Source organism: Electrona antarctica (assembly GCF_951216825.1).
Source record: "Electrona antarctica genome assembly, chromosome: 12".
Classification (NCBI taxonomy): domain Eukaryota; kingdom Metazoa; phylum Chordata; class Actinopteri; order Myctophiformes; family Myctophidae; genus Electrona; species Electrona antarctica.
Window position 1 is genome coordinate 7,972,109 of NC_136793.1, and position 13,038 is coordinate 7,985,146.

General features: G+C 48.8%; 1 protein-coding gene across 1 annotated transcript in view; it reads left to right on the forward strand.

Moving 5' to 3' along the window:
• cemip2 (cell migration inducing hyaluronidase 2) overlaps positions 1-13,038 on the forward strand; it is a gene marked incomplete at its 5' end in the record, with an annotated part of 63,682 nt that overhangs the window by 1,640 nt on the left and 49,004 nt on the right. The window contains 4 exons of the mRNA XM_079516028.1: positions 899-1,051; positions 4,058-4,198; positions 6,648-6,966; positions 8,913-9,155. Coding sequence (XP_079372154.1) covers positions 899-1,051; positions 4,058-4,198; positions 6,648-6,966; positions 8,913-9,155 — 856 coding nt within the window. The remainder of the gene's footprint in view (positions 1-898; positions 1,052-4,057; positions 4,199-6,647; positions 6,967-8,912; positions 9,156-13,038) is intronic.

Sequence of the window (13,038 nt, forward strand, 5' to 3'; positions counted from 1 at the left end):
GGTGATGGATGTCGTATCGGCATAGAATGTCCAAGTTCCATACGGGAACCCCTTTTGGTGTTTTAACCCATTTGTTTTCTTCTATAGAACCATGGCCCAGGAAATGATTCTCCGTTCATTTTCCTCATAGACATTTCAGAAAGTATTTATTTAAAGACGTTTACGCCGCGGACAAAGCCAACTCTTGTCGTGACAAATCATGACAACAAACACAATTTTTCGGGCCAAACAAAGAATTGGAAAGCGGCAGGTTACAACACTTTTTTTGTTGTTTTTCTTCTATGTAATTATTTGTTTGGTCCAAAATATTGTGTGTGTTGTCATGATTTGTCACGACTCGAGTTGGCTTCGTACGACGCTTAAAAGGTCTTTTAAATAAATACTTTTTGAAATGTCTATGGGAAAAATGCATTGGGATTCATTTCCTGGGCCTGGCGTCGTCATGAAAGGGGGCGGGACTGCGACGCTCTATAGTTTCTGTCACCTCGTAAGAGGTTTACTGTTAACGCATTTAGACCTGGGAGCGATTCTACAAAATCCTGACAGTTTTCTGAAAAACCCTTGTGTTTCTATGTCAGTGGTTCTCAAACATACTCATGTCAAGGACCCCAAAAAATATATGTAATTGGCCCCCAGAAGCAAAGATTTGAGTTAAAAACGTTCGCTCTGAAAGAATATATATTCAAAGATTTGCAACACATTTTCACGACATTTTCACTATTTTTCAACAGCTAAAGCATAACATAATGCTTAAAACACCAAAAGGGGTTCCCGTCCAAAACACTTGAACAACAACCCTAAAAAAACCTGCATATCGTGATAATATCTTGTATCGTGATACTGCTTGATAAAAACATATCCTGATATGATATTTTCTCCATATTCCCCCCCCCCCCAGGAGGAGGCCTGTCGGAGGAGGGGCGTCGCAGGGAGCGTGCTCAGAGGCTCCGGCGGAGGAAGAACACGTTGGCGTGTTTCGGAGTGTCGCTTGGGGCGTTCTTCATCTCGCTCGTCCTCATCCTCAGCCTGGGAGGGGGGGACGTGCTGGACGGTCAGTGAGAGAGCTTGTAGATCTGCTGTTTTTTTTTAGGGACCTCGTTAGCCCCTCCTATATGTCCAGCTTTGAGGGTTTGTGTGTAAACGCAAACATTGAATGCCATTGACAATTATTGTCAGGGAGGTGTCTCTGTATCGTTTGCGACAGTCAGTCACTCGTATATGATACTGTCTGTTTCTAGCGAAAATCATACTATAATTCTGACAATATCTGTCTAAATGTCTGAATGTGTGTCTGTCAGAAACACTGCCGTAGCTCCTCACCGCCTGCACCAATCGCTCCCAGTTTTCACACAGGCATTGACCATAATAATATGGAGGTCTTAACGAAGCCCTTTTTCAAATTTAACAAATTCTAAATTAATAATGAATTTATTAGTGAATTAAAAACGCGAAAACGCACCCAGGGCGCAGTACCCCCCGCGGCCACAGGGTGCAAGTACCCCCCGCGGCCACAAGGTGGCAAGTATTTCACAACGGGTAAGGTGCTAGTGTAACTAATTCAGCAGCAGTAACAATAGCGTTTTCTCTCAGTCAGTTGATTCTTCATATCCATATGAGTGAAGTGGCCGGGATGACATGTTTATTTTTCAATCACAGTTCTTATATGAGGCGATCTAAGATCCCCCTATGGGGATTACAATGCAAATAAAAGGTACCATGAACCCGTGGATTTGCGCCCTCTACCGACATTGACGTCAGACTTCAGTGCTCTATGAATGTCCAGCTTTGAGTGTTTGTGCAAACACAAACACTGAAGACGAAGGTGAGGACGGACATTGTGATTGGCCGGAATGGGATTACGTATGATGACAACCAGTGTTGTTTTTGTCGACTAAAACTAAGACGAAAAATGTTCGTCAACTACCTTTTTTCAAATGTTTTTTTTGTGGCTTTCGCCTTTATTTTTATTTTTTTATGGAGGGACAGACAGTAGGCTGACAGGAAATGGGAAGAGAGATGGGGGGAAGACATGCAGTAAAGGCTGTCGGGATCGGGAGTCGAACCCGCGGCACACTGCCAGACTGGATTGCCAGCCAAGGTGCCTGGACCACTGAGCCATGGCCCAGCAACTACCTTTTTTCACTGACGACAACTAAATGGAAACTAAATGAAAACTAAGCTAGTATGACTAAAACTAAGACTAAATATATTGACAATTTCGTCAACAGATTAAAACTAGACTAAAATGTTAGGAAGGGACTAGTGGACAAGTCATTTTACAATTAGTTGCATGCTGAAAATAGCCGATCTACAAGCTCACAACGCGTCGTGCTGCGACGCGTTGTGAGCTTGTAGATCGGCTATTTTCAGCAAGTGTAAAATCAGTCATTACAACGGCATAAAGGCCCGCCAAAATACAAAAGCGCCCCTCACTTCACACAAGTGTGTGTGTGTGTGTGTGTTTTTTATTATTTTTTAAAGCTAACGTTCCCCTCAGAATGTAGTGTGTGTGTGTAGCCTTGAATTAGATTTTTTTCCCCCGTCGCATTCCTGAACCAATAAGTTGATTATCTGAGTTCCCAGAAGTTTACAGACGGGAGGGGCGAGTAAATCAACGGAGGTCAATGGAGACTCGCTTAACTCAGTTAGTCAGAAGTTTTTCTCACAGGTGCCAGTTTTTCCATGATGGTTAGAAATCTTTGAAGACCCACAGCATATGTTGTGCTATACCAAAAATGATGCCAATATCTCAAATGAAAGATCTACTACTCTACTTTGCCCAGAAAAAAAAGTGAGTCGTTTGCTTTTATCGTTCTGAAGTTATTGGCCGTTGAATAAAGCTTGGTTTCAGTAAAACGGCCATTTTGGAAACAAAAAGCTGAGAAAACTGGGTTTTAGTGTGAGATACTTTCTCACTCAGAATTCTCACTCAAGACTTTTATTTTTGATTTCAGTGATATCAGACCGCTTTTTTTTACTGAAAAACATGCAAAAAAGAAAAAAGGCTAGGAAAAAAAACATGCAAAAAAAAAAAAAAAAAAAATCAGGGCCCCCCTGATGCCCAAGTGCCCGTGCCCAATCCGGCTCTGGAAAATCCATGCCGGATAGATCAATAGATCAATTTATATGTACCAAGATCACTCGATGCAGGTATAGTGCAGGCATATACACAATGATTAGTCTTTAGGGTGGTTGTGTTCCATTTGATATCCTTCTCCTATCACAGCAACTCACAAATCTTGCTGCTGTGTTTATATGGATGGCAGATATGGGAGTTTTTTGTCATTGGTCATGTTTTCAAAATCTCCGTGTGGTTGTAATCTGTGGGAAGTATGTGTGCAGTGGGGGCATAGTCTGTCTTCTCTCGGGATACAGGTCTGCCTATTTCTCGATCGCAAGACTGAGTCTGTACCTAGTTAAGATTTTTCTTTGTTTTGGGTCGGTCACGGTGCTCAGGTATTCTCTGTTTAGGGCCAGATAGCATTCTAGTTTACTCTGCTCGCACACACACACACACACCCTGGGTCGCGCTGTGAACAGTAGCCGATTGGAATTATTGGATCCTCTCAAGAGATCGGAGGCACAATGATGTATCATATACTTGTATTCTTCCTTTTTTTGACTGATTCATGGAAAACCTCAGGTAGGTGAAGTGGTGTGAACTACGTGTGTATCTCTGTATGATGGATGGGGTTTTGTTTTCGTCCCCTCGCGGGGGAGAAGACGACGAGCCATCTGAACTTGCTTTTTTGTTTCTGCATGAGTTTGGATCGTGAAGTCATTGGTGTGTGTGTGTGGGGGTGGGGGGGTGGGTGGCTTCTTCGCAGCACGACACGTTGTGAGCTTGTAGATTGGCTATTTTCAGCATGAAACCAAGTGTAAAATGACTCATACTAGATCTAGTCTTAGTTTCATTCATCATAGCTTAGTTTTCATTTAGTTTCCATTTAGTTTTCCTCAGTGGAAAAAGGTAGTCGACGTCGCATTTTTTGTCATAGTTTTAGTCGACGAAAACAACACTGATTGGTTACATGGATGTCGGTGTCTTTCCACACAGAAAACTGTCCGGACCACAGTCCCAACCTGAGCGGCTGGAACCCGGGCCACCAGCCAGAGAAGGCCATGATCGTCAGGAGGGGGAACCTGTTGCGATTGGACGCCTCCGCCACCTTCCATTCCCTGACCATCCAATCAGGAGGTAACGGTGTTATATGTTGGAATGCACGAGTCACACTAACGTGTTGTAATAAGGGCCTTTCTCGGCCCCACCTCTCTCCCTGTGTTTTAGGATCCAAGATGGCCGCAGCACCAGGAGGGGGTGGCCTTAGGCTACTGGGCTGCGTTCACAAACGCAAGACACCTGTCTTGCGTTTGTCTTGTGTCTGTGTTTAATGGCCACTCCAATGCATTTCCAATGGAAGCCCATATGGTTTGACCAAACATTTTGTTTGATGGGGAGGGGGGGGGGCAGAACACATCCATCAAAGCTGTGTTCAGACACAAGTCAGGTGTCAGACACAAGACTTCTTGACAAGTGTCTTGAATGCATCCCAGTAAGGTCATATGTCGACCCCGCTAAAACACAGGGAGAGAGGTGGGGCCGAGAAAGGCCCTTATTGTCTATGCAAACCGCGGTTACAGGACGCATGCTGAAGCTACAATGACTGTCCTCAGAATGTCGGGTAGGCAGGTAGGCACCCGGGAAGGCAATCGGAACTGTTTTTTTGAGTGGTGTAAACCACTCCTACAACTGGCTTTTGTGTGCAGAAAAAATGAGCATGGTTGCTATGTTCAAAATAATTTCTGACGTAATTAAATCACACCCGGGTGAACTGGATGACCGTAGCAACCATGCTAATTTTTTCTGCACAAAAAAAGCCAGTTGTGAAATCACATCCGGGTGTGATTTCATTACGTCAGATCAGAGCTGATCAGGCTATATAATACCTTACACCACTCAGTTCACACGGGTGTGATTTTTTAAACTTTGCCTAAACCTAACCCTTACCTCAATAAAACTATACCTAAACCTAACCTTAAAGGAGAATTACGGACTAGAAGGCTTTCTTACCTTTATAGTTGTTCCGTCCCCACCAAAGAGGTCCTGGTGTTATTTTGTGCAAAAACGCATTATTGGCCCTACCATAAGCCCTCAATGGGGCGTTGGGTTTTAGTGCTAATTCGCTTATTTCCATCGCTCTAAAATCTTTTTTTTTAATATATATCCTCTCTTCAAAATGTAAATAGTATCCCAAGCGGCACACTTTACTACTTATTTTGATGGAATAATGGAACCAAATGTACAAATGGAACCACGGGTTCATTTGTTTCCATTTATACACTCTCAGAGTTACAGACCCATAAGGGTCCATTTGGTTCCAAACTATCATTTAGCTGGGGACCCCCTGGAACTCCCTCAAGGCCCCCTGGGGGTCCCCGGACCCCACTTTGGGTCCTTCCAGGTATCCTGAGCCGCGTGGTGCCACTTGTTGCTCGTAAACACAAGTCATAAACAGTCCAACACAGAAACAGCCCTCATTCTTTACTCACATCTGGAAGGTTTTAGGACATTGACAACACAGTGCATTCCCTCAATATTTGTTCCTATTTCTTTAAGCATGCAACCCTTCCGTTTCTCTTCCCTTCCGTTCCTGCCAACTGGGGAACGCCAAGCCCAGATTTACTCACGCTATGAAGTATGTAGTAGTGATGATGATGATGAATAGGTCACTCATTGTGTGAACTTGTACATCTGCTGTTAGGACATTAATCTACTCACGTTCATTCATTTTACTTTAACCCATTTAGTCCTGACGTCGAAATAAATAAAGAGTCTTCTGAAAGAATATATTATATTCAAAGATTTGTGCCGCATTTTCACGATTTTTCAAAAATAGCAGACCTACATGCTCGTAGCGCGCCACTCGGTGAGCTTGTAGATCTGCTATTTTTCAATAGCTAAAGTATAGCATAATGCTTAGTTAAAACACCAAAAGGGGTTCCCACCCAGAATGGGTTAATCATACAAAGTTTTGGGAGATACACGAAAGCAACAATATACGGTAGTATACATCTGACATAGTATTAATTCTATAGTTGTATCATTCCTATAAGCCTGGAAAGGAGTCAGCTGAGGTGGTTCGGGCATCTGGTTAGGATGCCTCTCGGGCGCCTCCCTAGGGAGATCCTCGACGCACGTCCCACTGGGAGGAGACCCCTCCCAGACCAAGGCGCAGTTGGAGGAAATACATCGACTCACTGGCCTTGGAACGTCTCGGAATCCCCCAGGAGGAAGTCACTGATGTTGCTCTGGAGAGGGAAGTCTGGAGCACTCTGGTGGAGCTGTTGCCCCCGCGACCCGACTACGGATAAGCGGTTGAAGATGGATGGATGGATGGATTCCGTATAAGCTATGTCTGTGTCGTGGCAGGGCGATAGTGTTTGCAGACAGCTCTGATATAAATTACTATATAATTCATCAGACATACAGTAGTGTTGGACTGTTGGTTATCATGTTCTCATCCATACACAGTAAATCTCTGTCATACTGTAGGGCGTATTATCATTCATATTGCAGGGCGGGTGGTTATAGTGATATTATAATTCATGTTTCAGGGCGCGTGGTTATAGTATCATTCATGTTTCAGGGCGCGTGGTGTTTGCCGACAGCGCCAGGAACATCACGCTGAGGACGCGACACATCCTGATCGAAGACGGCGGGGCGCTGCACGTGGGCGCGCCCAAATGCCGCTACCGCTCGCGCGCCACCATCGCCCTGGTGGGTCGCTCGGACGACGCGGCGGGGGCGCCCGAGGTGCCCGGCCTGGGCCGCAAGTTCATCGGCGTGCTGCCCGGCGCCACCCTGGAGCTCCACGGGGAGCGCCGGGTGTCCTGGAGCCTGCTGACCCGCACGGTGCCCGCCACGGGGCTGGCCACGGGCGGCCTGGCCTTCCAGCGCAACTTCAGGTAATTTAGCCCACGATTTTTGCAACCCATCTTTTCCACCCAGTGTCAATAATTGTCCACTCCCTCTGCCAACCTGGGAGAGCCCCGGACTGACCTCATGCTTCCTTCAATGCATGAGGAGTGAGCAGGACACTTCTTATCACCTGACAGGGGGGGTTTCCCCGGTAGGACGTACGTAGCGCGTGGAAGGAACACGTTATTCCGACCAGTTCCTTTCCCTTCCATCAGGCGCCCCGGTTGGCCAGGGGGAGGCAGTTTAGAGACCACATTTACTGCATGTTTTTATGAGGGTACCTACCCTAGGGGACACGGGGAGAACATGTGAGGGTACCTACCCTAGGGGACACGGGGAGAACATGTGAGGGTACCTACCCTAGGGGACACAGGGAGAACATGTGAGGGTACCTACCCTAGGGGACACGGGGAGAACATGTGAGGGTACCTACCCTAGGGGACACAGGGAGAACATGTGAGGGTACCTACCCTAGGGGACACAGGGAGAACATGTGAGGGTACCTACCCTAGGGGACACGGGGAGAACATGTGAGGGTACCTACCCTAGGGGACACGGGGAGAACATGTGAGGGTACCTACCCTAGGAGACACGGGGAGTACATGTGAGGGTACCTACCCTAGGGGACACGGGGAGAACATGTGAGGGTAACTACCCTAGGAGACACAGGGAGAACATGTTAGGGTACCTACCCTAGGAGACACAGGGAGAACATCATGTGAGGGTACCTACCCTAGGTGACACGGGGAGAACATGTGAGGGTACCTACCCTAGGGGACACGGGGAGAACATGTGAGGGTGCCTACCCTAGGGGACACGGGGAGGACATGTGAGGGTGCCTACCCTAGGGGACACGGGGAGAACATGTGAGGGTACCTACCCTAGGGGACACAGGGAGAACATGTGAGGGTACCTACCCTAGGAGACACGGGGAGTACATGTGAGGGTACCTACCCTAGGGGACACGGGGAGAACATGTGAGGGTAACTACCCTAGGAGACACAGGGAGAACATGTTAGGGTACCTACCCTAGGAGACACAGGGAGAACATCATGTGAGGGTACCTACCCTAGGTGACACGGGGAGAACATGTGAGGGTACCTACCCTAGGGGACACGGGGAGAACATGTGAGGGTGCCTACCCTAGGGGACACGGGGAGGACATGTGAGGGTGCCTACCCTAGGGGACACGGGGAGAACATGTGAGGGTACCTACCCTAGGGGACACGGGGAAAACATGTGAGGGTACCTACCCTAGGGGACACGGGGAGAACATGTGAGGGTGCCTACCCTAGGGGACACGGGGAGAACATGTGAGGGTACCTACCCTAGGGGACACGGGGAGAACATGTGAGGGTACCTACCCTAGGGGACACGGGGAGAACATGTGAGGGTACCTACCCTAGGGGACACGGGGAGAACATGTGAGAGTACCTACCCTAGGGGACACGGGGAGAACATGTGAGGGTACCTACCCTAGGGGACACGGGGAGAACATGTGAGGGTACCTACCCTAGGGGACACGGGGAGAACATGTGAGGGTACCTACCCTAGGGGACACGGGGAGAACATGTGGAGGGTACCTACCCTAGGGGACACGGGGAGAACATGTGAGGGTACCTACCCTAGGGGACACGGGGAGAACATGTGGAGGGTACCTACCCTAGGGGACACGGGGAGAACATGTGAGGGTACATACCCTAGGGGACACGGGGAGAACATGTGAGGGTACCTACCCTAGGTGACACGGGAGAACATGTTAGGGTACCTACCCTAGGGGACACGGGGAGAACATGTGAGGGTACCTACCCTAGGGGACACGGGGAGAACATGCGAGGGTACCTACGGCAAGCATCGGCGACACAGATGCCTTCCAGGTCTTAATGTGACATTATCGTGACACATAGATTATTGAAACTGTGCTCTCTTCCAGCCGCGGCATCAACCTGCGCGTGCTGGACCAGGACACGGCTGCCATCCTGCTGGACGTGCGCTACGACACGCACGACTCGCGCAACGACAGCCGCGCGCTGAGCGCCATGCTGCGGGCGCTGCCCGCCGGCCGCATCGTCACGCTGGCCGTGGGAGACTCGGCCGTCAAGAGCCTCCTGGACGAGACCAAGAGGACCATCCAGGAGACGCTGGGGAGCCGCCACGTCTACGACCTCAAGTACAGGTAAGGTACGCAACACACGGGACGGCGCGGACGATTTCGTCACGGACGATTTTTGTTATTTGCAAGTAGAAAAGTATGTCAGAAGTCAGGTCTGATTAGCAGGGGGATTGAGTGATTGCTGCCACACGCTACTTGACAAATAGAGGGTGTGGTGCAGGGGATAACAAACAACCTGTGTACTAGTGTGAACGGGAGGCATACTTTGGTTAGACATAGCATTGGTCCGGATTAAGGTTGGTGAGGGGTGCGTTAAAACGACCGGATTAAGGTTGGTGAGGGGTGCGTTAAAACGACCGGATTAAGGTTGGTGAGGGGTGCGTTAAAACGACCGGATTAAGGTTGGTGAGGGGTGCGTTAAAACGATCGGATTAAGGTTGGTGAGGGGTGCGTTAAAACGACCGGATTAAGGTTAGTGAGGGGTGCGTTTAGGATTGGGAGAGGGTTAAGGTTAGGTTACAGTACTGTATAGTAACCTGCAGCCGATGCTTATGAGCTGTCACCTGCCGAGCCCAGCCAGGAACGCAGTGAAGGACTGTTTCGGGACGCTGAGGTGACGGCGACAACAGCGCTGGACTCATGAATGAGCCGCCGGTCAACTATAGGAACGTATCACGGGTGAGACAATCTGTGTTGTGCTGGATTGCCGGTGGACTACAGTTTACCCCGAACTTTCATTACGTTTGTACAGAAGGAACTATACTCTCACGGGAGCGCGCTAAGATGATCGACTGTTCATGATTTAAAGCGCCTGCCTCGCGTGATGCAATTGTTTTCTTTGTTTACAATTGAAGTTGTGATTTGAGGGGTAACGGACGTCGGGACTTGGTTGGGTTGAAAGGGGATTGTGGAATTTACTGCCGATTGTTGATTTATTTGTTTGTTATTTTGGTATAGGGAGACAGTTGGGGACAGAAGCAAGTGTATTGTATTCGCCATTGATTTATCAGTTATTAAATGTGCGAGGTTGACTAAGCCAACCTGTCGATCCTGTAATTTTCCTTTAGTTAATGGTTTGCCTTCCAAAGTAAAAGGCTGATTGTTACAGATTGATGGACAACCACTTCAGAGACTGTATACATCCACGTATGATAACCGCATCCTAAGGTTAGCAAGGAATATCACCTCTAATATTAGCCATGTTTTGTATAAGTAGACTAGATAATATCGGTTGCTTCCTTCAGGAAGGAGATAATGTGAAGAGGTAATTTGTCCATCAGTCGAACTTGAGGCTTAACCCATTTTGACCTGAGGACGATTCTACAAATGTCTTCTAAATCCTGACCGTTTTCTGAAAAACCCATGTTTCTACAAGCTTGTAGATCTGCTATTTTTCAATAGCTAAAGTATAACATAATGCTTAAAACCCCAAAAGGGGTTCCCGCCCAGTCAGACAGCCCAAGACCCATGCCAGATTTATATTCATGCGATGCCGATACAGATTTCGGAGAGTCCTTAAAGTCCACCGATTGGTCTCGCCGATTGGCTGTGCGTGACTATTCAAAATATAGCAGATCTATAAGCGCACAACAACTGGTGATGCATTGTGAGTGGTTCCTGCATGATGACAGTAGTAGTGTGCTGGGCTCTCCGTGACAGGCTTGGCAGTGTAATGGAGCACCGCTCTGCTCGGTCTGGAAGGGGAATGATCTGGTCTCTCTAATGGAGCACCGCTCTGCTCAGTCTGGAAGTGGAATGATCTGGTCTCTCTAATGGAGCACCGCTCTGCTCAGTCTGGAAGGGGAATGATCTGGTCTCTCTAATGGAGCACCGCTCTGCTCAGTCTGGAAGGGGAATGATCTGGTCTCTCTCTAATGGAGCACCGCTCTGCTCAGTCTGGAAGGGGAATGATCTGGTCTCTCTCTAATGGAGCACCGCTCTGCTCGGTCTGGAAGGGGAATGATCTGGTCTCTCTCTAATGGAGCACCGCTCTGCTCGGTCTGGAAGGGGAATGATCTGGTCTTTCTAATGGAGCACCGCTCTGCTCAGTCTGGAAGGGGAATGATCTGGTCTCTCTAATGGAGCACCGCTCTGCTCAGTCTGGAAGGGGAATGATCTGGTCTTTCTAATGGAGCACCGCTCTGCTCAGTCTGGAAGGGGAATGATCTGGTCTCTCTAATGGAGCACCGCTCTGCTCAGTCTGGAAGGGGAATGATCTGGTCTCTCTCTAATGGAGCACCGCTCTGCTCAGTCTGGAAGGGGAATGATCTGGTCTCTCTAATGGAGCACCGCTCTGCTCAGTCTGGAAGGGGAATGATCTGGTCTCTCTCTAATGGAGCACCGCTCTGCTCAGTCTGGAAGGGGAATGATCTGGTCTCTCTCTCTCAGTGTAATGGAGCACCGCTCTGCTCGGTCTGGAAGGGGAATGATCTGGTCTCTCTCTAATGGAGCACCGCTCTGCTCAGTCTGGAAGGGGAATGATCTGGTCTTTCTAATGGAGCACCGCTCTGCTCAGTCTGGAAGGGGAATGATCTGGTCTCTCTCTAATGGAGCACCGCTCTGCTCGGTCTGGAAGGGGAATGATCTGGTCTCTCTCTAATGGAGCACCGCTCTGCTCGGTCTGGAAGGGGAATGATCTGGTCTCTCTCTAATGGAGCACCGCTCTGCTCAGTCTGGAAGGGGAATGATCTGGTCTCTCTCTAATGGAGCACCGCTCTGCTCGGTCTGGAAGGGGAATGATCTGGTCTCTCTCTAATGGAGCACCGCTCTGCTCGGTCTGGAAGGGGAATGATCTGGTCTCTCTCTAATGGAGCACCGCTCTGCTCAGTCTGGAAGGGGAATGATCTGGTCTTTCTAATGGAGCACCGCTCTGCTCAGTCTGGAAGGGGAATGATCTGGTCTCTCTAATGGAGCACCGCTCTGCTCAGTCTGGAAGGGGAATGATCTGGTCTCTCTCTCTCAGTGTAATGGAGCACCGCTCTGCTCAGTCTGGAAGGGGAATGATCTGGTCTCTCTAATGGAGCACCGCTCTGCTCAGTCTGGAAGGGGAATGATCTGGTCTCTCTCTAATGGAGCACCGCTCTGCTCAGTCTGGAAGGGGAATGATCTGGTCTCTCTAATGGAGCACAGCTCTGCTCAGTCTGGAAGGGGAATGATCTGGTCTCTCTCTAATGGAGCACCGCTCTGCTCAGTCTGGAAGGGGAATGATCTGGTCTCTCTCTAATGGAGCACCGCTCTGCTCAGTCTGGAAGGGGAATGATCTGGTCTCTCTCTAATGGAGCACCGCTCTGCTCAGTCTGGAAGGGGAATGATCTGGTCTCTCTAATGGAGCACCGCTCTGCTCAGTCTGGAAGGGGAATGATCTGGTCTCTCTCTCGGGGCAGATAAAAAGCAGCTTTATGTGCCTCAGTCTTTTATTGAGACACACACACACACACACACACACACACACACACACACACACACACACTCCCTCCCATTGTCTTTGAAGTGTCAGGGCTCTTCAGCCTCTGACACTGACAGTCTGAGGCCCTGAGGGGACGTACTTACGGGCGGGCGGACGGGCGTGTATCAGGACACTGACAGATACGGCCCGTCCCTCAGTGCCTCCACAACCGTCATTGCGTTGTTGTTCTAGATATCAGTGGAAAGTACTGTACTGTACTGTACCCCTCCGTGAATTAATACCCCTACAGTGTCACTGACGGACGGGAACTCCAAGGTTCCCAGTTCGATCCCTGTGGGCTTCCCCCCCAGAGTTAGTGTCGAAGTGTCCTTGAGCAAGACTGTGAACCCCTTATTGCTCCTGATGTGTAGGTTGCTGCCTTGCATGGTTTCATTTTCCATCGGTGTATGAATGTGTGTGTAAATGGGTGAATGTAATGCACAATCTATGTAAAGGTGTGTGAATGTGTGTGAATGGGTGAATGTAATGCACACTATGTAA